This window comes from Micropterus dolomieu, linkage group LG12, assembly GCF_021292245.1.
Source record: "Micropterus dolomieu isolate WLL.071019.BEF.003 ecotype Adirondacks linkage group LG12, ASM2129224v1, whole genome shotgun sequence".
In the NCBI taxonomy this organism is placed as follows: domain Eukaryota; kingdom Metazoa; phylum Chordata; class Actinopteri; order Centrarchiformes; family Centrarchidae; genus Micropterus; species Micropterus dolomieu.
The window spans coordinates 16,237,688-16,259,706 of record NC_060161.1 but is presented as its reverse complement, the minus strand read 5'-3'; the positions used below and the strand labels follow the sequence as shown (position 1 = coordinate 16,259,706).

The following is a 22,019-nucleotide window of genomic DNA, read 5'->3' as shown; positions in this document are numbered from 1 at the left end:
GAAACATGATTTAAGCAGAACTTGTTTTCCAGTTTTAATTTAAGGTAAATGAAGGATTCAGTTAGAGGAATAGATTTAGGTATCAATCATATCAATAATCATATGTTTATTTTTCACTTATAATGATGTGTATAATCTAAAAGAGGCTGCTTGCGGTCAGGGAGTTAGTGAGTTATATGTTGGTGCATGTTGTTGTTGTTTAACAAATCATGAATGGAAAATGTAGTTGTGATTAAAATAAGGTGTTTATGATTGTCAAAGCTTTCAAGTCATGCGTGGTTTTGGTTTCAGTAATGGCTGAAGGTGAGCGGCATGCATGGGTAGGAGGCAGAGGAAAAAGAGAAATACTGTACCAATTGGCATGGGGCATCCAGCCCGTCCAGACCTGGCTGCCCTGGTTCCCCCTTTTCACCCTTAAATCCCCGGAAACCCTGTTTGCAAAGATGACCTAGGAGTGTTACTGGGAGAGAGGTGGATAGCCCTTAACCCCTGCATCCGTCCACTACGACAGACACAAAGGGGGGGAGGGCGAGGGACGAGCTGCCCTGTGAGCTTGCTGATACCACAATCCAGACCAATTATATGTTTTTCAGCATTTAATGGCATGTTTTGTGTCTGAATTGCAGAGTTACAGGAAAGTAATAGACTCTTTATTTCAGGTTGCTGTGGTCTGGTGGAAGCCGGGTATCTTTTTAGCCACAGGGTGCTCATCCTTGTTTGGGACAACTGCTCTACACGGCTGGGAGGCGATTTCCAGCTCGCAGTTGGGACATACCAATGGGCAGGGTGCATCTAATCCAGGGGCACCCTGTTCTCCTTTCTCGCCCTTAGGCCCTTTTTTGCCCTTCTTTCCCTTCTCCCCCTGTGGATACAACGGTTTGGTCAAGTTAACATCATTTTTTTAACGTCTGGGAAATCATTTCTATTAGGAGGGAAGTGATTAAAAAGGGAGGCTATGGCTCACAAAGGAGACAGAGACATGGTCAATGTTAGATAGGAGGGGATATCAGACAGTATTCTAAAAACATTCCTCAGGACAGAGGGAGGACAAAAAAGGGGAATAGTACAGTAGGAAGGAGTAAAATACAGAGCTGATCGCCAAAGGGGGTGTCAAGGGCACAAAGGATGAGAAAGAGTAGCAGGGAAAAAACCTCCAGGAGGACAGAATAAAGTCTACTACACACTGAAAACGTTCAAACTGTATCCCTTCATATTTGGGTTGGAGTTAGTCTTCTATGTCATTTAGTGCATGCATGGGATAATAACAAAATACAGGCTGAAACAGTTCCAAAAACTAAAGAAGAAGCTAGCTGGTACATAGTTATGCTTTCAATGGTATGGATTTGCAGCAAATTGTACTATACTGTATTGTGTGCACGCAAGTTTTTTCTGAAACGCATTAGCACTCATAACTCACAATTAAAAGTGCTTTTGTAGTGCTTGTTTATTGCATTTTTCAGAAGAAACATTTTCTTTGAACATCATTCAAATTCTGTCATCCATTATCTTTCAGATTCAGTGTCGGCCGTTGTTCCTAGAGACCCGGAAGCAGTGCTAGGATCTATTCTGTGTTGAAAAATGGTTGGTAAATACAGAGATTCAGAGAGACAGGAGCACGCCAAATGCAAAGTATGTTTTTCTTTATGTACCAAGGAATGGGATACAGTTTCTCAAAGACATAAAAGATCTAAGAAACACATTAGAAGTGTTAGTACGTGTGGAAACATACAGATTAAGCACTGGAAAATATAAACTACTTTATACACAGGCAAGAGAGAGTTATCAACAGGCTCAAGAACACATGGAAGTGAAATGTTTCAGGTGTATGTCCATGCATGGAAGCGACAGAAATAAAAACTGTGAATTTTAAGAGCCTGTTGTCAATGGACGTGTTTGGTCTAACATGTGGAAATCACTGTTTTGATGCTTCAGAATGAGATCTGACTTGTGATTTTGAGAAATGAGATGACAAATTATTCAAAAGTGGAGAACAAAAGCTGAACTGAGAGGACTGGGGATGACATTTTATGCAAAGGCAGTTTTATATTCTATGGAGTTTTTATCCGATTATTAAAATTCTCGTCGACGATTTCATCTAGCCAAAATAGGAATGTGGCAACACAGAGTTAAATGAGCATGTTCAGGATATCTGTAACAATATCATAAATTCACTAGGAAGCATAAAAAGATCCTATCAACCACTCTAAAAAATACACTAGAACTCAAGTGAAAACTAAACTTAGCATAAAACATTCAGTAAAGCAGCTACATAAAATACCTCTATATTTCCTGTCACTGTCCATTGACATCAGTCCTCTGTAGTGTTAGGGGGTTGGCAAACCATTATATCCTATCTACATCTACCTTTTCTCCTCTTTCCCCAACGTCGCCCTTTTCTCCCCTTAAGCCTGGCAACCCCTGTGAAAGTACAACTCCACTTAATTACTCTGTCTTTACTGTTGTTGTCCTGAAGGAAACACATCAGCATCAAGCTAAGGAAATCAGAAGCTGAAAGAGGGTGAAAAAGTCAGATGAAGTGAGACCGAGAGAAAGTGGAGGGATGTTCAACAAAGATAAATTCAGCATAAGAGAATCTCACTGCTGCTATATTTGGTGTTTGCAAATATTCTTTTTTAACAATATGTGGCTTTTTAATATAGAAATAATAATACATAATACACAAAACATCAAGTAAACTCTTATCTGTACTATATGTATATAGAATATGAAGTGATGTAGTAATATGATTGTAATTTAAGATTTGTGCATTTTTAGAGTTTTGACCACACTATTTCTACACTGGAAGAAGCCATTCGTTTCAGCGTCACATCACTTATACTGCTGGCTTTCTTGTCTCTCTGCCTTCAGAGAAAACTGAAACAAAGTTTATGACACTTACGTCCAGGCCTGGTGTTCCAGCAGCTCCCTGCAAATGAAAAACATTACTTGTGTCATCATTACATAGTCACAAATGCTGACATTTGATGCTCAATCTATTTTTTATTAGCATTATTATTGTTGTTGGCAGGGTACTATATGGATATGAGGGGATCTGGGAAGATATGAAGTTTGATGTTGTGTGCTAATGCTTTGTGTTTTTATGTGGACACTAGGAAGAATAGTTGCTTCCTTGGTAGCAGCTAATGGGGATCAGAATAAATAAATAATCAGAACTTCTCAAAACCAGAATGTGAGAGCATGTCCAACCAATGGGAATGCACCACCTATAATTAATTTCAAGATATATCATCACATGTGGATACATTATTTCATAGAATAATTGAAAACAGTACTGATGCCCACTTTAACCAAAATCTAGAGGAGATACCTCCTTACATCAAATGTGATTAGATATGTGTTTGTAGAATATGTCACCATTTATTAGCCATTCCTAACTTTAAAAAATGTAAATATCACACAATCCACTGCATGTGTGACGTCAAACTTACAGGTAGTCCATAAGGTCCCCTTGGTCCTGGCTCGCCTTGTGCTCCTTTCTCACCCTAATACAAATGAATTACTGTTGCAATCACATGAATTATACAGAACACAGTGACTTTAAAAAGGAGCCAGTGCTAAAACACCCCAAACTAAAGTTAAAGTGTACTGTAACCTTAGTCTGATATAAGGTCAAAAATTAAATGTTGATCTTACTATGTCACCCTTTGGCCCAGCTGGACCAGCTGGACCTGAAGGCCCATCCATGCCCTGCAAAGAATAGCATTATAAAGGTGAGTTTCATTGGATTATAGCACTATTTCAAGTTGATTTTTCTAAACAAATTTGAGATGGAACGCAAAAATCATGTTTAGCATCCACATTTGCACAATATTCCCATCCGGTTTGACCTACAACCAGCACACAGAGCTGCTGCTAGTACACGTGCATTGGCCACAAAGGACATATACAGTACAACACTGCTGATTAATGTATGAGTGTGTGTTAATGCTGAGTTAATGCAACACGGGACAAAACGAGAGCCTTGAAATGCCTGCAGCAACACCTTTTGTGTAGGGTCGCTATCCTGAGAATTAAACTCAGTGTGGCTTGATTCAACTCATGAGACCTACAGTATCTCACAAAAGTGAGTACACCCCTCACATTTTTGTAAATATTTGATTATATGTTTTCATGTGACAACACTGAAGAAATGACACTTTGCAACAATGTAAAGTAGTGAGTGTACAACTTGTAAATTTGCTGTCCCCTCAAAATAATTACACAGCCATTAATGTCTAAACCACTGGCAACAAAGGTGAATACACCCCTAAGTGAAAATGTCCAAATTGGTGTCAGTATTTTCTGTGGCCACCATTATTTTCCTGCACTGCGACAACCCTCTTGGGGTTGTTATCATGGAATACTGCCCTGTGGCCCAGTCTCCAAAGGGAGGGGATCATGCTCTGCTTCAGTATGTCACAGTACATGTTGGCATTCAAGGTTCCCTCAATGAACTGTAGCTCCCCTGTGCTGGCAGCACTCATGCAGCCCCAGACCACCACACTCCCACCACCATGCTTGACGGTAGGCAAGACACACTTTGTACACTTTGTCTTTGTACTCCTCACCTGGTTGCCACTACACACGCTTGACACCATCTGAACAAAATAAGTTTATCTTGGTCTCATCAGACCACAGGACGTGATTCCAGTAATCCATGTACTGTGGTCTGCTTGTCTTCAGCAAACTGTTTGCGGGCTTTCCCTTTAGAAGAAGCTTCATTCTGGGACGACAGCCATGCAGACCAATTTGATGCAGTGTGTGGCGTATGGTCTGAGCACTGACAGGCTGACCCCCACCCCTTCAACCTCTGCAGCAATGCTGGCAGCGCTCATATGTCTATTTCCCAAAGACACACTCTGGATATCATGCTGAGCACGTGCACTGAACTTCTTTGGTCGACCATGGCCTGTTCTGAGTGGAACCTGTCCTGTTGAACCGCTGTATGGTCTTGGTCACTGTGCTGCAGCTCAGTTTCAATCTTCTTATAGCCTAGGCCATCTTTATATAGAGCAACAATTCTTTTTTTCAGATCCTCAGAGTTCTTTGCCATGAGGTGCCATACTGAATTCTTGAATTTAACATCTTGAATTTAACACACCTGCTATCCATTCACACCTGTGACGAGTGACATGACACTGGGGAGGGAAAATGGCTAACTGGGCCCAATTTGGACATTTTCACTTAGGGGTGTACTCACCGCCAGCGGTTTAGACATTAATGGCAGTGCAGTTGTCACATGAAAAGATCAAATCAAATATTTACAAAAATATGAGGGGTGTACTCACTTTTGTGAGATCCTGTAGCTAAGCTGTGAACATCCAACAAAAACTTATATAACTTTCTTTTCAATTACAATGAAATACAATTAAAAAAATGGGGCGATGGTGGTACATCATTTCAGGAAAAGGGAGGACTGTTTATGGAGGGTGAGGGGGAGAAAAGTAGGCAGAAGTTGGTTGATGAAGCCTCTCGGTCACATGACACTCACCCTAATTCCGGGCTTGCCGTCCAAGCCGGAGGCTCCCTGTGTGGTTATGGAGGTATGAGTGACATGAACAAGGCGGGATTAGTACCAGATGAACACTGTTATTAGGACAGGTTGATGGCAGGGTTTACAACAACTAAATTACACTGTGTGTTACAGGGAGGTCGCAAAATAGTCAGCACAGGCAAATGAAAATGAGATCAGAAAATGAGAAAGCCATATTGACACGCACACACACACACACACACACACACACACACACACACACACACACACACACACACACACACACACAAAAACAATGCGGCAACGAACAACAACAACAACAAATCGGACAGGGCTACAATAGAAATATGCGATTCCTATGAATGTCTGAAGAAAGAGTAGGGCTTTGTGGTTGGAGGTATCCCATGGTGCACGGCTGTACTCACGGGGAGACCCAGTGGTCCACGGTCCCCTTTGTGTCCTGCTTCCCCTCGCATACCCTTCGCACCATGCAAACCAGGTTCCCCCTAAAAAATAAACAATAAAAGGACACAAAGGAAGTAGGGGAACATAACTAGTTTGCCTGCAATTGTACCTGTGTCTGTCTCTCTTGTGTCTTTGTTCCTGCCTTCTCCTAACATCCTTCAAACAAGTAGTAAACCTCTTTGTACTTGTGACTTCCCCTCTTTGCTTCTTCATCTGTGTACCTTACATTTACTGCTGCTTTATGTGTGTTAATTATAGTAAACTCCTTTAACTGTTATCTTCTTTGTCATTAGTAAAAAAAAGCATTGTTGAACAAAATGGTACTCGTGCTATTTTAATGGGAAATCTAATTCACAGACTAATTAAAACTACAGTAATTCTACAGGGTTTTACAAGAAATCACAAAGAAGCATCATTGGCACATTGAAGAATCTAATAAATTGGCAGTGTTGGGAGTTACAAAAGTAACACAATTACAGTAATATATAGCTTTTTGCTGTAACGCAGTAGTATCACGCATTACTATAAAAAAAACCGGTAATAATACACCCGTTACAATCTCAGTAACGCGCATTGCAACACATTTTAACCCGAAATTAAGTATGGTATTTTGTTTCAGCACAATCAGACTGGCAGAGTGCAAACTATGGGGGAGCTTGGCTCCTCTTGACAAGACGACTAATAAATGCTTCATTTTTAAATGGAAAGTGCTTAACTGAGGTGCCAGATGACATGCGACACACAAATGTACAAATAGGGAAGGTTTTAAATGTTTGTACACCAAGATTTACAAAAGGTACAAAGAATTACAATTACACTTGACTCTCACCAGAGAGCAGTGGTTACTAGGACTAATAAAAAGTTGCAGCCTCGGTTTAATTCCAGTAACAATAACCAAAACGTGAAGTGTTTGCACTTTTACTATCTTGCTGAAATTTACCTTTGGTCCAGGGAAACCATGGGGGCCCTGAAAAAAGACATGGGAACAATATTAGTTTATTTTATACAACTAAACCAAGCTTCTGCCTTTATTTTATTAATATTTTGTGATTAATTAAGCTTTGGGATGTTTGTAGGCACTGAGACTTTTCAGAAAAACTCACCATGGGTCCTGGGGGTCCATGGGGCCCTGGTGGCCCTGGAACACCGCTGATCTGCAAATATGAAATATATTATTACTAAATCGTGACTCTGCAAGGTGGTGAGAATTTTAATGGATTTTCACATTAACAGTAAAACACATAATGGTATAAAGGTTTGCAATGAACAGCATCTGTAAATCAAGTATGTTTTTGGCATTTATGGAGTAAATGATAAATATAATATATTATATAACATAATAAATGTTTTTAATGTGACTTACTGAAGGACCTTGAGGACCTGGTAGACCTGAATCTCCCTTGTCTCCTTTAAACCCATTGACACCCTAAGGAACAAAAGCTTCATGAGATATGTGGTGTTTCTCTCTAATAAGATGGTTGAAAGGTTCTCATGACCATAAACAAAGCTTTTTCAGAGGCTTTATGTTAGGTAATAGTTAGACTATTCTAAGAATGTAGATTCTTACAGGTAGGCCGGGTAAACCAGTTGAGCCTTTTTCCCCTGAAGCTCCGGGCATTCCCATGTCTCCTTTTGAACCTTTGTAGCCCTGAGAGGGGAGGGCAGAAAATGTACATACTGTAGAGGTTTAAAAAGGAAGTACTGTATATTAACTTTTCACACTGTGGACATACAAACTGTAAGACGTATAAAAGGTCTGCGGTCTGCTTATTCCTCTGAGAAAACCCTCAATTAATAACCGCATCAATATAACATTATTTAAGTAATGTTCTTAATTCTCCATAAACCAATTCAAAACTGAACTGATCTAAACTTGATTATGTAATGAACTCACTCTTTCACCATCCAGTCCAGGGAGACCGGGCATGCCACGATCCCCCTGAAAGAGGATAAAAAGACATGTCAACATTGTACAAACACAATAGAAGTGCAGGTGTTGCAATGTTAAGGGCCAGAAAATAGAGTTTACCTTTATACCCTCCGGTCCCATTGGCCCGGGAGGTCCAGGAGGACCCTGAACACAAAGAAAGACACAGGAGGAGAATAAATAAGAATTACACTGATTATATTTAATCAGCAATGGAACTGACCGTCACAATGAAATTACTTGCAAACAACACAAAAAATGTTAGCAATCAGTTATGAACTATGATGCTCAACTGAAAGATGCATGTCAAAGTCAAAAACATGTTAGAACATATGGATATATAAATATCATCACTAACAGATGAGAGAGTTACATATTTTGATGTTGCTTTTTTCATGATCACATTGGAAGTAAACCATTAATTTCATTCAATTTCCATTCGTTTTGGGGGGGATGGAAGCTGTTCATACTGTGTGTTCACACACATGAGCCAGTGATTTGCTGCTAAATTCTACAGACAGCTTCAGGATGAAAGACAAATGAAAGAAAGATTTAAGTGTAAGCTGATTTTTGGTCCTAAACAAGTATAATTTCAGTTCAGTATGTGTGACGTGTTTTTTAAAAATGGAGAGTCAATTATACACTTGTCTTAAGTACCTTAAACGCTAGAATGATGCTAGAATATGTGACACTAAACTAGCGAGTTTCGTACCATGCTAACAAACTAAAACAAAAAATAATCTAAATAAAGTTGTGTTTTTATAAACGAGGGTGATTTCTTCAGTTTAGTGCAGTATTTGTGACACTAAACATGCAAATTTCTACCATGCACTTTCACTGAGTAAGGCACAAATGATCCTTCATGAAGTTTTTGCCTGGAATGTTAATGATATAATTACCTATATTTAGTTTTCTATATCTTATATACTTAAATGTAATACTTGGCTGGTGACAACCCTCTACTTCTCACTTCCTCTGCAATGTGTAGTTTTTCTATCCTGGAATACTACCTGGCTCCACATTTGCTGTGTGGACACTTTATTATACATTAATTGAAGCCAGTAATTTGGGAATATACAACAAGTAGACAAACTGAAACAATGAAGGTTAGCTTAAAACTAGACTTTTAACAGAGACCCTCTTTAAGATAGGGCCTGATGATTAGTAATAATTAATAAAGCAGGACCCAACTTAAGGTCTTATCATATCTGTCAATATTGTGCTTGATGCATATTGCCAAACAAATCTGCAGTTATATTAACAAAAACCAGAGCCTTGGAATTCTGGACCGGACTCAACCAAAATCACTACTGCAGTGTATGACTTTGACCAAAAATGGACTGACTGAGTTTTGGAAAAACCCCTTCTCAAATATTTTCTCATGATGTTGTTTTAAAGGATGTTTTAATGACATTCAGGGAGACAACCAGCAGCTCAGGCATGTTGTAGCGTTGACCACACAAAAAGCATAAAAACAACACTGAACAGTGCTTTGTTCACTGTTAACACATGTTGGGCTGAGAGAGGGAGCACAAATACAACAAGGCAGGGAAAACCAGTAATGGGTTTGGGTTGGGCCCATGCGAGGACAAAGATGAATCACTTGTGGAGATGACAAATATACACAGAACACACAGGTCCTAATTACCGTTACTGTAATAGTGGTAATCTTCTGTGGTTGGCCAAAGGATTGGAAATAGAGAGGATGTGAGAGATAAGATTGCAGAGGTCATACAGGAAACATTTGTGTCAGCACATTTCTGCACAGATACACCCTCTAAATTACTTATTTATTAAAGAACAGACGTTAGCCTTTTTTTTTTTTTATCTGTAAAGAAAGTTGAGGGCATTGCACTTTAATTTAAGGAATACATTTTGCATTTTCATTTGAACCATAGATTTGAGAGAATTTGAAAATGTGAGGCGTGTCCATGAAATGACCAAATCATGTTATCTTGTGAGTTTTAAACACACAACATGCAAAAATAGAGCACAATTTGCAGCCTTATGTTGTAAAAATATTTAATCTGCCTCTATTTGGCTCTCTTCAGTGTGGTTTAAGTATGTATGATAAAACAAAACCATGTGGCTACAGCTGTGAAAATTATTTTAAAACAGAATCACTGAGAGCAGCAACAGATCTTCCTGCAATGGAAGTATAAATGTAACTCAGTAGAAACAGAGTTGCAATGTAACATATATTTTATAAAAAAATCTACAACATGGCAGAGGGTAAAATCATTAGATAGAAGTTTGTTAAGTTTCACTTTGCCATCTAGTCTTGCAGATGCAGGTGTTTTTGAAGCAACAACAATGAGGGAAAAGAGCTGAGTGAAGAAATTACTCGTCTGACCTGTAAAGCCTCCTGAATGTTTCCATTGTAATCGATGATTTCAGTGGCTCCTTGGTCTCCTTTCTGCCCAGGTGGGCCCTGCACATTTAAACACATGTTCTGTTATGCTGCACACCTGATTCATACATCAGAGAAATATTAGACCAATATCAGTGTGCCCCTTTTCCAAAAAACTGCCATGGTTTGACTGCTGCCCCCTGGTGGTAACCAATGTGTGGTTACACTGACAAGCAGCTACTAGCAGTGTGGCCTGTCATGGGAAGTTTTGAACGCTGAAAGAAGGGGAATTGATCTTCTTGAATATACTTGCTTACCCTCGGGCCAATGGATCCCAAGTCTCCTTTATCCCCAAGCTCCCCCTAATGTGAGCAGACAAACAAAATATATCAAAGAATTGCCATTGCTTTGATAACTACATTCTCATATGTGGGAAGCTATAATGGTCTCAAATAATTCCACAGTGTAAAAATGTGGAATATGGATTAAATGTTTTTAAGTCATATACCTCATAATTATGGTGCAACAAGTTCTAGTATTTGTATCACAACATAGTATGGCACATAAAACTACTTTATGTGACTTTTAAGTATTATTTTGAAGAACACAATGCACAATGCAAATGAATTTGATTTAGTGGGATCACATGAACAAGTACAACACCAGTAACAGCCATAATAATACTATTTCTTCTATGAATTGCTAAACGCCCACCAGCAGTGAATTCCACTTACAGCTCTGCAGTTTTAAATGTTTGCATCTGCTTACTGTTTGTTTGCAGCATTTTATTTCCGGAGAAAATGTTATGTTAAAAAAAAAAAAGAGGCTGATGTAAGACATTTCCACAAGTACATGAATTCAACACAGCGCTGAAGGGAGGAAATCCAATATCTGGATCACCTGTTAAATCTAATTAGGGGATCAGCTAATTAAGACAAAGTGTTCACGAAATTTAAAGAAAACATTTCTGCTGTGCTCACCTTTGACCCTTTAAGACCAGGTGTGCCAGTCTCTCCCTGGGAACCCTGCCACAAGTAAGAAAACAGACGGCGAAAAGAGTCATGGTTTGAGGGACACTATAAAAAGGAAAAGCTAAGTTCTTGAGCTATAAACATGAAATTGACAAAAAAAGATAAAACAAACTCTCTTTATGGGTTCAATCCAAATTCATCATAGAAAATGCAATGCATTTAAAACGCACAATTCTCAAAGGAAATATCATCAACCACTCGTACTCCTCCCATGAGAGCAACACAGTCCGCTTTACTAAAATAACCAGCTTTTAATATGCCATAACTGCCAAGCGAGGGAGAAAGTGTTTATTTGAACTCTGGCACTGATAAAGCAGGGGTTTCACGTTTGGGGTTTCTAATAGGATGTCAAACAGATCTGTGGATCGTCTAAGTTTAGACTGGAGCTTAAGCTACCTGATGGGTCAGCGCCAGACATAAACAATGGTAAAGTCATTTATATTTTGTTTACTTTATGCAGACTCCAGGGAAAGCCTTGGACTTATTACAAGGCTGTAATGGTTTAGCCGTCTCTCTATGCTGACATAACTGAATATTCGGGAATGCATTCCGACTTTTTCTTATTTAAATATCTGGGAACTTTATAGTGTGTCCTTAAATCAGTAAGGCTCTAAATGGCAGCAAAAATAGATAAATTACGTGGGTGAAAATTAAATTGTTCACCACCATCATACTTCCTACACAGCTGTGAACAAGTAGGGAGCTTTTAAAGACATACTGCTGAATGATCCAGTTTGCTTCACATTATTGGTGCCATTTCTGTGTGCACACATGCCAACTTAAATAACCAACCTTTGGTCCAACGGGTCCAATTTCTCCTCTTTCACCCTTTCCTGGTGGCCCGTGGTCGCCTCTCTCACCCTACACAGACAAAAGAACAAACTGAGTTTACAGAGGGAAGTTGCCGCTGTTCTCCAGCAACATGTATTCAACAAGCCGCAGAGGACTGCTGATCAAGGCTCAGTTTATTTTCATTGTCAGCAGAAGAGCTGTGATGCACCTTCTGAACATAAACTTCAGTTTCCTCAATGTTATGTAGTACTGACATGCCCAAGGAATCTACTGTAAGAGCTCCCCGCCCCTCTCGTGAGTTTGCTTACTCGACAGATTTACATGGTGAATTCAAGGTATTTATGCTGCCTGCTGGTAGATCGTGACCCTTGTCAAGGTGAAATGTTATTTTCAAGAAAACCCTAAAACATACGTCTACATCCAGCCTTCATTGTACTTAAGTTGAATATTTAAAGAAAAATGCAAATACTTTGTTGTATAGTTTTCTCTTATAGCGAAGTGACTTCAGACAGCCAATAGAGGGTGATGTGGTATAACTTAGTCCACACTCTCCATTACTTATTGCTGATGCTTAAACCAAGTGGGACACAAGCATTACTCAGCAGTGTTGAGTAAATTAGGCTTTTTTTTTCTATTCAAATAACTGCTTGCTAATGATAATGTAATTGCACAGACTTCAAAACAGACCTACTGACTCTTCAGTTCAATTTTTTAAAAAGACTTCAGCAGTACCCCTCTGAAACGTTTGGTAAAACCCCAGCTGTCTCAAACCTGTGAGCTGACCTGAACACAAGGAAAAACCATCACATACAATATTGTCTGCAATGATCCTTCTTTTCAGCTACACCCTGACATTTCATTAAGCAAACAGAGATATACCAGAGGACAACACAAGACTAATAAATCTTGGTTATGAATGCACTGCAACAGCCGGATGCAAAAGGACAATAGGAGCATTAATTCTAGCATCTGGATTATCACTTCTGGCTCCACGGTGTGATAATGTCACGGCTCAAAGGGAGCAGTGAGGATTTGCTCATTCTGACTAATTCCAAGTGACATGATTTTAAATAAACATAAGCTTAATGACTCCTGTAAAGAGATAATAATGGGTAACGAGACTATAAACCCGGAGGAATAACTGATTTCACTGACGAGCACACTGACAGGATGTGATAAATGACTCATTGTGACTGGTATGAAATAGATTGTGTCACTCTGAGCAGAACATACCTGTAATATTGTGACAAACAAAAAGATTACTGTAGAAACTGTAGCTGAGAGCTAAAGTCTCCCACCTTAGTTCCCGGGAGTCCTGGAAGCCCTGGCTCTCCCTGGGGACCGAGGAATCCAGGCTCACCCTGAAAAAAAATAAAAATAAAAAATCCGCAAATGTTACTTATTCTTCCACAGGGCATATCTGGTGTAGCGCCACCTCCACCCACTGCTAAACACATAGGCTGCACAAGATGCATGGCCAGACATATTCAAAACGACAGGCATGCACACAAACACACACACTCAGGGACACAATTTATCAGTGGCTTGTTAATTTCTCCCCTGGACTGACCTTGTTAGAAACTCATCATGGCACTCCTGCTTAAGTGTGTGCAAAAACCAGAGTCTCTGAAGAAGCTTTAACATTTCTGCATTTGCACTTTCACTTATGAGGAGTGAGCTTCCAATACGAGGTGTGATGCTCGACTTGATTTACATTACATCTGATTCTGAAATCACTTAATTGGAATAATTACTTTACCATCTGCAACCCACCTAGAGTAGCTTAGGCCCCGTGGAAGCCCTTGGAGAGGTAATGGACACTTGCTCCTCAAACTTTTAAACTGTGATTGGGTAAACAGCCAAGAATGCAGAGCAGAACAAAGTGCAAGTCGAGCGAGTGCAGCGTTAGCAAACTATTGTTACAATCCATCAAGCATTCAGGCCTCTTAAGTAAAAACAGGAGTATATAAAATGTAAAATGAAAGGGCTTTTTTTTACAAGACCAGCACATTATAAGCACACAAAAAGAGAAAAACAAAAACCAAAGCGGCAACAAGCGTCATCTCATCATGCCCGTGTGAGCATTCCTTGCATTCACATGCTATATCTCAAGCTAATGAGCTGGAGATACATTAAGGAGGTTGCTATTCTTCAAGCATAAGATGGCAGTGAATTATTATATGTCTTTTGTGCCTGAAGTTCACCATCTGCTGTTTGTTTTTTAAAGTAAAAAAAGCAAGCACCTTAATTAAAAACAATAAAAGCCTGGTTTGAAATCAAACTTCCTCTTCTTAACAAGCAGTAGTTTTGACACATTTTGCACCAAGTTTCTTGATGCCACTTCCAGGAAGTAGACTGATGTTGTTGCCAGGGATGCAGTGTTCCAAACATTAATTCATAGACTTCTGCACTATTCACAAGCCCTAATGAGACAGTTTTCCTGCTGACTTCTGGCATGCTCAGATCAAAAGCATTGACTATTTGGCCTTGTCAGTTTGCCTGAGCTCCTTGCTTTTTCATTGCACTGAATGTTCCTGTGCCTCTGCCACTCAAGCCTGATGGAACTACGTACAAATCCCACACAGCAGGAAAAGCAAGATTATGAGACCTTAATGTGTCGCACACGAGGCATGTCGATAGGTCAAAAGCTGAGTTTTCCTCTGTACTCGGCTACAGACATATGGGCTGAAGAGCATGGACAGGGACAACACTGGGGGGAATGACTGGGGATAAAAACAGCGAAGCATTTACCTTTATCCCTGGGAGTCCAGGCAGCCCTGGAAGTCCTGGCTCTCCCTACACAGGAAGAGTGTGACATGTTACAGCCAAGCCAAGCTAAGCTGAGTCAAGCCTCATTTGTAGGCTATCTGGGGTTCTATTTGCTCTACACTTTATATTCTATTGTGTTTTCACTGGCTATCAAGCTTGTGTAATTCTGAAAAGTTGCTTGTTGCGGTCTGCTGTCCATAACTGTATGTTGACTGTCATTTGCTTGTGGTAAGCACTAGAAGGTACTGCACATGCAATTTCAAACCAACTCATGCAGCCATGGCTTGACAGCGTGATTAGTGCTTGTTATAACACTCAACCCTTCACAAATTGCAAAGGAGTTTTCTTTTTACGATATTATTGGTTTGGGCAGGTGTGAAAAGTTCTGGTTTCTGGTAGGAAAAACTGTCAGATACTTTGGATTAAAGTAGCAAAAGCTGCTTGAGAGAGCTGCCGTGGCTTCAAGGTCGTTAGATTTTGGCAGGGCTGGAAGTCGAGAGTTGGCCTATTTCTCCATTACCAAGGTCAGGTCATTGTCAAGTTGAGAACTCCAGACTCCCATTAGGCCTACAAGTTTGAGTAACGCTCATTTGATTCAACTGTGGAAAAATCAGAGGTCAAGTCCCTTGTGACGCCTCCGCAAGACTTTCAAAACAAAGTTTCTGACTGTGGATAATTAAACGCTCTATTAAGACCATTGTATTTATGGCATATGAAAAGAAATTACTATAGCCGCATGAGAAAGATCAACTGTAATGGCACTCAGGGGATCTGAGAGGGGGCTGTAAATTTCCATTGTGGCTAATGAACGCATTGTAAAAACTAATGAATAAAAGTCTTTCTTGTGGACTACTGCTTCACCAACACTCCATTGCCATCCAATGGTAATATTTAATGGGCAACAACAACTCAACCTCGGGAATGAAAAATACAATTTGTAAGTGTGTCAGCACAAGCAGAACGGCTGTAAAATGAGAGATAAGATAAAGCAGTCAAAAAATTAGTTAGGCCACGAGTATTTTCTTTGCAGCACAGCAGAAAAAAAAGACACGTGCTAAAAGCCCTTCTGTCTGTCTGGAACCAGTTTGTCCAAACAGATAAAAGAGAGGGGAAATCAATGGGGTGCAGCACTTGGGATTAAAAAGTGTAATTACATGGGACGCTGGTGCAATCTTGGCAGCAGTCTGGTCAAGGGACAAGTAATGGCTTTTTTTTGCAGGAAAATAGCTCCTCTTCTGCTGCATGCTTGTTTTATTAGTTTCTCATCAGCCACTGTTTCTATTAACAGTATTCTTCCGATTTTGTTTGTTGGCTTGGAAAGTGTGTCAAACGCTAGAATAAAAACTGGCTGGGAGAGAGAGGTCGCACTAACAAACACTGCTCAAACAACAAACAACTTGAGCGGTTGGACTGATACCAAGCAAAATAATGGGATGACCTGTTGGTTTCTGACAAATACAGGGCACAATAAAATGGAGCAAAATCACCCAAAAGATCGAGAGGTGTTAGTATGATACCTGGGACCTTATACTGGCTCAAAACAGGTATAAAGCCAAAGTAAATGGAAAATGAGTAGGAGCACTGTGATGTACCGAAGTTCAAGTTGAAGTGTCAGGTTCTTCTCAGGGAGCCCCCCCCCAGTGTACAACCATCCTTATTACACTTTAAACAGTGAGGTTCAACTGAGTTGGACGGCTCTTATCCAAACTTGAACAATTTTTTCTTGCACAACAGCCTAGAGATTCACCATTTACAATTCACTGTTTCAAAGTGATGAAAAATAAATATGTTCATCCATCTACTCAAATTTTGATCATTTTCATTTACTGCATATTTTATTCCCAGTTTCACCTATCAACACCAAAACTATTATTAACATTAAGAAACACTATATATATTTAACAAATTATAACTACGGTTAGTCCATATGAATAAAACTACACTACCAACACTACTATCTATTTGTATTTATTATTTGTAACTATCTATCTACTGTCTATTAAAGAGCAATGTGTAGCAAAGTGCAGTTATTACCTTATGTCCACTTCGTCCAGGCTCTCCAGGTTCACCCTGAAAGACATGCAAAAAGTATTCTTTTCACCTACTTCATTTCCGGATTGGGTTGCACCAACTATTCCTAAACCAATTACTAAGATTGTGCATTACGTCCTAGGTAAGTTCTTAAAACTATTAGCTAGTTTCAATTGATGATTACGCTAACTTATACAAGTTTAACCTAACTGACGTTTTGTGGTAAGTTAGCCAAAAGTTATTAGCATATTTTCTTCTAATATGAGGTATATAAATATATAAAGAATCTTTTTGGAGATGTAATTTCACAAAAGTTTATTATTAAACAGCATTTAAAACAAAATTCTGATCAGATGTGTGGATCATATTACACTTAAGCTGATTGCTGGTCAATCTTGCTGGTGGCAAGTCTGACTGTGTTTTGAACGGATAGCTACGGGCGGGGCGGGTGGGGGAAGGATATTACGGTAGTAATCTTTGCTCATTTCCAATGACGGCAACATTGCCCAGCACCATTGCTCTAAAAGTTGCTCCATGTATCATCAGCTTTACTCTTCACTTTAAATTGATGCAAGCTAACATGGATTTGGTTCAGTTAGCTAGGTTAGCAGACACCTGGACGTTACTGTGTAAATATAATCTCTATGTAAGAACTAGTGTGTTTGTCAGGTGCAAACCTTTTTCATTTAGTGGCACATAAATCTCCACTTGGTAAGTTTGAACTTGCAAACAGCCAAAGCAACTGACCTAATCAGGATCAAGAAACAGACACTGAAAAAAATTTATAGCGTTAACGTAGCTCTAACCTTGATGCCTGCTGCCGAGGAGCCTGCATCTCCCTAAGAAAAGGAAAAAAAAAAATAACAAGAAATTAGAAAGCTACAACATGGAAAGGTTATTACAAGAGAGGGTTGGGGCTTTCTCTAAGGTCACAACAGGAAAGATCATTACTGTGCAATTACAGATGAAAGAAGCCTATTTTTACTGAACAATGCAGAACATAATTTCACAACCACTGCATTTGCTGAGTTGTCTGGACAAAATGGGGCTAAAATCCTATTATGAAGACGAGTGTCTGCCATTCTAAGCAATGTTCAGGCTGAATGTATCCTCTCGCTACAGTTTGGGAGAGAATTTTATAAAACTAAAGTCCTGGCAATCATTTCATTGTTTTTAAACTGTCAGAGTGCAGCTGCATACTGGTGATGACAGGAAATCCAACACTATATATAAGAAATCCACAACACTTTTAGTAGGTGAGGGGCCTGATAGATATACTGTATAAATGGCAACGATTTAAACCTTTTTTTCATTGCATCTTTTCAGGTAGTATACTGAACTGGAGGAAGCTTTTCCAGCAAAGTCATCCAGAACCCAGGCCCTTTCCTATGCACTGCATTACTACTGCAGTTGTACAGTAAAAACATTCATAAAACAAGGGGCCAATAAGCTTAATTATGGGCGGTTGGTGGGAAAAGGGAACGGGGAGAAGGAGACAGGGTCTGTAGCTCTGCTGTGGTTTCACTACACATACGCCTTGCGCTCAGAAGTTGCTGAAGGAATGCCTCTCGCCCTCAGCTTTTTATGGGAATCATTACGATGCATAGCACACAAGGCATGTTTAATTGCACTTTTTTTGCAGACAATAAACTGTGTTGCTGTTTACAGCTGGGCTTTGTTGCATACCTAAGGGATCATCTATCCCTTTCTTAAAACTTATGGCAATTTTTATTTGGGCATTTTATTCTATATTTTATTGAGGTTAGAGGAGATCTAAGAGGATGGACTTACAGTTTACAGCCGTGGAAACAGGCTCCTCATATTACATTACAGAAGACGAATAAAAAGGCTTTCGCATAATTTTACATGATGGAATGAAAATGTTTTTGGCCCCATACTTCAGAAACAACATGGATGTCATGTTGTGGTTGACCTAAAAATTATAATAAAACAGGAAACTTTATACAGAGGCCCATTAGTCTTACTTTTTGTATCTTGATTGAATAATTGTTTCAACAAAACAAACATCAAAGTCAGAGCTGGTTTACACCTGTTGTTTTCTGGCAGGGATGGATATGTAAGAATGCCTCACATCTGTACTTAATCGTTACATCTTGCACAAAAAAAGAACCTACAAAAGATCTTAAGCAATGGATTCTACGCCTAAAACAATGGACTATATGTAAGCATAATTACGTTTTTTCCCCTTATTAATCTCAGCACGATGAGACCATCAGGAGGCAATATTGTGAAAAATAGCACAATTCACACAGTTTTAATCAAAAAGCCACCATGACCCATGTGTAAACAAGTACCAGAGGATGCTACGCAAGCAATTAACACTTCCCTGTTGACGTGTCCTGTCATGACAGACCTAACACAAGTGACACCAAGCCCAAGAAGCAAGTGAGAGTTTTCACAATTTAATCTATTCCAAATGGTGTATTATGAGATGGAAAAAGTGGTGAAGTTGGGAGGTGAGCTGAGGTGTGGCGCAGAGTACTAAAACGTCCCAACTGGGCCAATTACCATGGTGAGGCTACAGCCAGTGATTTAACCACAGACTAGAGCAGGACGGAGCGTGTCACCACAGCTCCACTTCATTATAGGCACCCAGAATGGTCGTGGCATATTGGCATTTAAAGATAATAGCATGAAGAGCTCATAATGTATACTTGGTAAATCATCGGCCATTTTCCAGCGAGTGAGAGCGAATGAGATGGAGAGGATTCATCAGCGAGCAATGAAGCTGATGCAGAGCTGTGACATATGTAACCATTAAATGTCACCACAGCCCTCAAATCATGACTCCCACTACATATTACAGTCATTAGTAAAGATGACCAAATTCAGCGCCCTCAGCTGAATATCGACTATCGAGTTAGAATGTACGAGAGGCAACACAGATTATGATTGGCTCCCAGGGTAGAAAGTCTCTGCCAACAGTTGAAACTCGGCCAGTTCACAAGAGCTTGGAACGGATCTTCGGATTCAAAAATTTTACCAACCACTGTGCCACACCGGCCAGAGCCAAGTGCTCACAGCCTGGAAGTTCCCAAAACCAATTTACGAGTTTACTTGGGTTGTTTTTTTTTTTAAAACCATGAAAGAATTTTCCTATCTCTGAGGTCCGACTGTTTCAACAAGAAGAGTCACAGTTAATTTCAAAGCTAGTTAAATACTTAGGCAGAATGCATTAGAAGTAAATGGTTTAGAACTAAAGCTTTTAACGGTGGTAATGATTTGTTTTAAATGAGGCCAGAGATGGACAGACAGAGGCTGCTGGGAACATTTCTCTAAACAGTTGATGATTATGGCTTATAAAAGCAACACCGCAGGCAATGTGCTATGTAAATGCATAATATGAAGAGTGGAGGAAAGTAACAAAGTGCATTTACTCAAATACTGTACTGTACATCCAAAATATATGATTATCTTAGAAAATATGATGCATTATTATAGGTTAAAAACCTTGTTGTTGAGCCCTATAACACCTGGTCTAGTTCTGTGTGTCAGTTACTTTGAGCAGTTAATTTTATTTAGGGATATTCAACATGTAAGCACATTATAAACAAATGCAATTGCAAATTCTTAAAGCCTCTCTAAAGTTTGTTCAACACATACAAAAAACAGTTTTACAGTGTAAAATATGACAATTTTTGCTGTTTTACGGGAGGTTACATGCTGGACCATTTCATGGCCTGTGGTGACTTTAGGATGTTACTGGTCCTGGCCAAGAAATAGTTGAACACATAACCACCCGTAAAATGGCAAAACGGCATTACAAATTAAACAAATGAGATATAACTGGTTAATGAATGAACTTTAGAGGTGCAGGTATGGTGAATTTTGTTACTTTTGGACAGAGCTCACCTAGAGGGTTTCCTGTTTCTAGTCTTTTTGCTAAGCTAAGCTAACTGGCTGCTTGCTGTAGCTCTATTTACTGTACAGTCACGACAGCATTATCAAGCTTCTTATCTAACTCTCAGCCAGAAAGCAAATAAGCTTATTTCTAAACAATGTCGAATTACTCCTTTAAACAATTTTGCAATTTATCAAATGATATATATAACAATAACAATACTACAATAATATAATGCATAATGATTACTTTTACATTTGATTCTTTAGATATTTTGCTAAATGTATGTAGTATCTAATAACATTTTGAAATCAGGACTTTTACTCGTGAGAGGACTTTTATACTGTTTTACCACAGAACATCAAATTAAGGAACAATGTCGCACTGTAGGTGCTCTCTCATCTGAGGCATAACACTTCATATTTTTATCATTCCTGATCCAGAGAGTATCAGATTGTGTCTTTTAGGGTGTGAGGGGAAGAGATTTTGCATGTGTGCGTCCTGTCATTTAGTCTCTTTCACACTCTGCAGATCCCCCGCCGTCAAAACAATCTCCCTTTGTATCAGGCAATGGCTGGTCTGACTGCTTGCCCTACCATTTCTGTACACTTCTCTCCCCCCTCTGCACTCCCTGAGGTCTCTCTGTTCACCATACCGAAGCTTTCGCTGCCTCACCTCTCACCCTGCGTTACCACATTTTCCCCGCAGTGTGTGCTGTGTATTGTTAACTTTGGCATCTCCAGCACTGGAAGACTAAAGATGCTCTCCTTATTCTGTCTCCTTTACTCTTTCTGGTTTCCTCTTCCACCAGTGAAACAATAATAACAGGCAGGGCAATTGATCAGATGTACAACTCCGATGACAGGGGGCTCAGTTTGTGGAATGATATGGAGTTTTCTCCCTTAGCTGATCCTGTGTACGTATATGAACATGCCTAAGACATTTTTCTTCACTTGCACTGAAAAATCGATCAATCCTTGGTGTGTGACATATGTTAAAGTCATCTGGATGTTAAATCTTGATTGAAAAACAATTATTCCTACCATATGTGCACTATGTTAAAAAAAGATGAGCTAATCCTATCCATACTAATGAAATAATCCTCCCTATTTCCAGGTCTTTAAACTACTTTCTGTCTTTTTTTATTATGAAATAAATGCGTATGCTCTTAGAGAATGAATGACAGGTGACTGGCTACTGAAGTCTGAATTCCCACTTCCACTTTTTCTTTTTTACTCCTGCAGCCAATATGCGTTTTTTTCTCCACTTTTCCTGCATTAAAGTGTTGACCAGATCAA

The 22,019-nt window shown here is 39.4% G+C and overlaps 1 protein-coding gene across 1 annotated transcript in view; it reads right to left on the bottom strand.

Moving 5' to 3' along the window:
* Positions 1-255: 255 nt before the first annotated feature.
* The window catches only part of LOC123981170 (collagen alpha-1(XXV) chain), a 147,617-nt gene continuing 125,853 nt past the window's right edge, over positions 256-22,019 (bottom strand). Inside the window, exons 15-35 of the mRNA XM_046065869.1 lie at positions 17,666-17,698; positions 16,863-16,898; positions 14,811-14,855; positions 13,358-13,420; positions 12,060-12,128; positions 11,217-11,261; positions 10,554-10,598; positions 10,240-10,317; positions 7,989-8,033; positions 7,854-7,898; positions 7,527-7,607; positions 7,323-7,385; positions 7,063-7,113; positions 6,900-6,926; positions 5,920-6,000; positions 5,492-5,527; positions 3,655-3,708; positions 3,450-3,503; positions 2,900-2,926; positions 2,365-2,418; positions 256-431 (exon numbers count right to left, since the gene is read on the bottom strand). Of these exons, the coding sequence (XP_045921825.1) occupies positions 288-431; positions 2,365-2,418; positions 2,900-2,926; positions 3,450-3,503; positions 3,655-3,708; positions 5,492-5,527; positions 5,920-6,000; positions 6,900-6,926; positions 7,063-7,113; positions 7,323-7,385; positions 7,527-7,607; positions 7,854-7,898; positions 7,989-8,033; positions 10,240-10,317; positions 10,554-10,598; positions 11,217-11,261; positions 12,060-12,128; positions 13,358-13,420; positions 14,811-14,855; positions 16,863-16,898; positions 17,666-17,698 (1,176 nt within the window). The 3' untranslated portion in view covers positions 256-287. The remainder of the gene's footprint in view (positions 432-2,364; positions 2,419-2,899; positions 2,927-3,449; positions 3,504-3,654; positions 3,709-5,491; positions 5,528-5,919; positions 6,001-6,899; positions 6,927-7,062; positions 7,114-7,322; positions 7,386-7,526; positions 7,608-7,853; positions 7,899-7,988; positions 8,034-10,239; positions 10,318-10,553; positions 10,599-11,216; positions 11,262-12,059; positions 12,129-13,357; positions 13,421-14,810; positions 14,856-16,862; positions 16,899-17,665; positions 17,699-22,019) is intronic.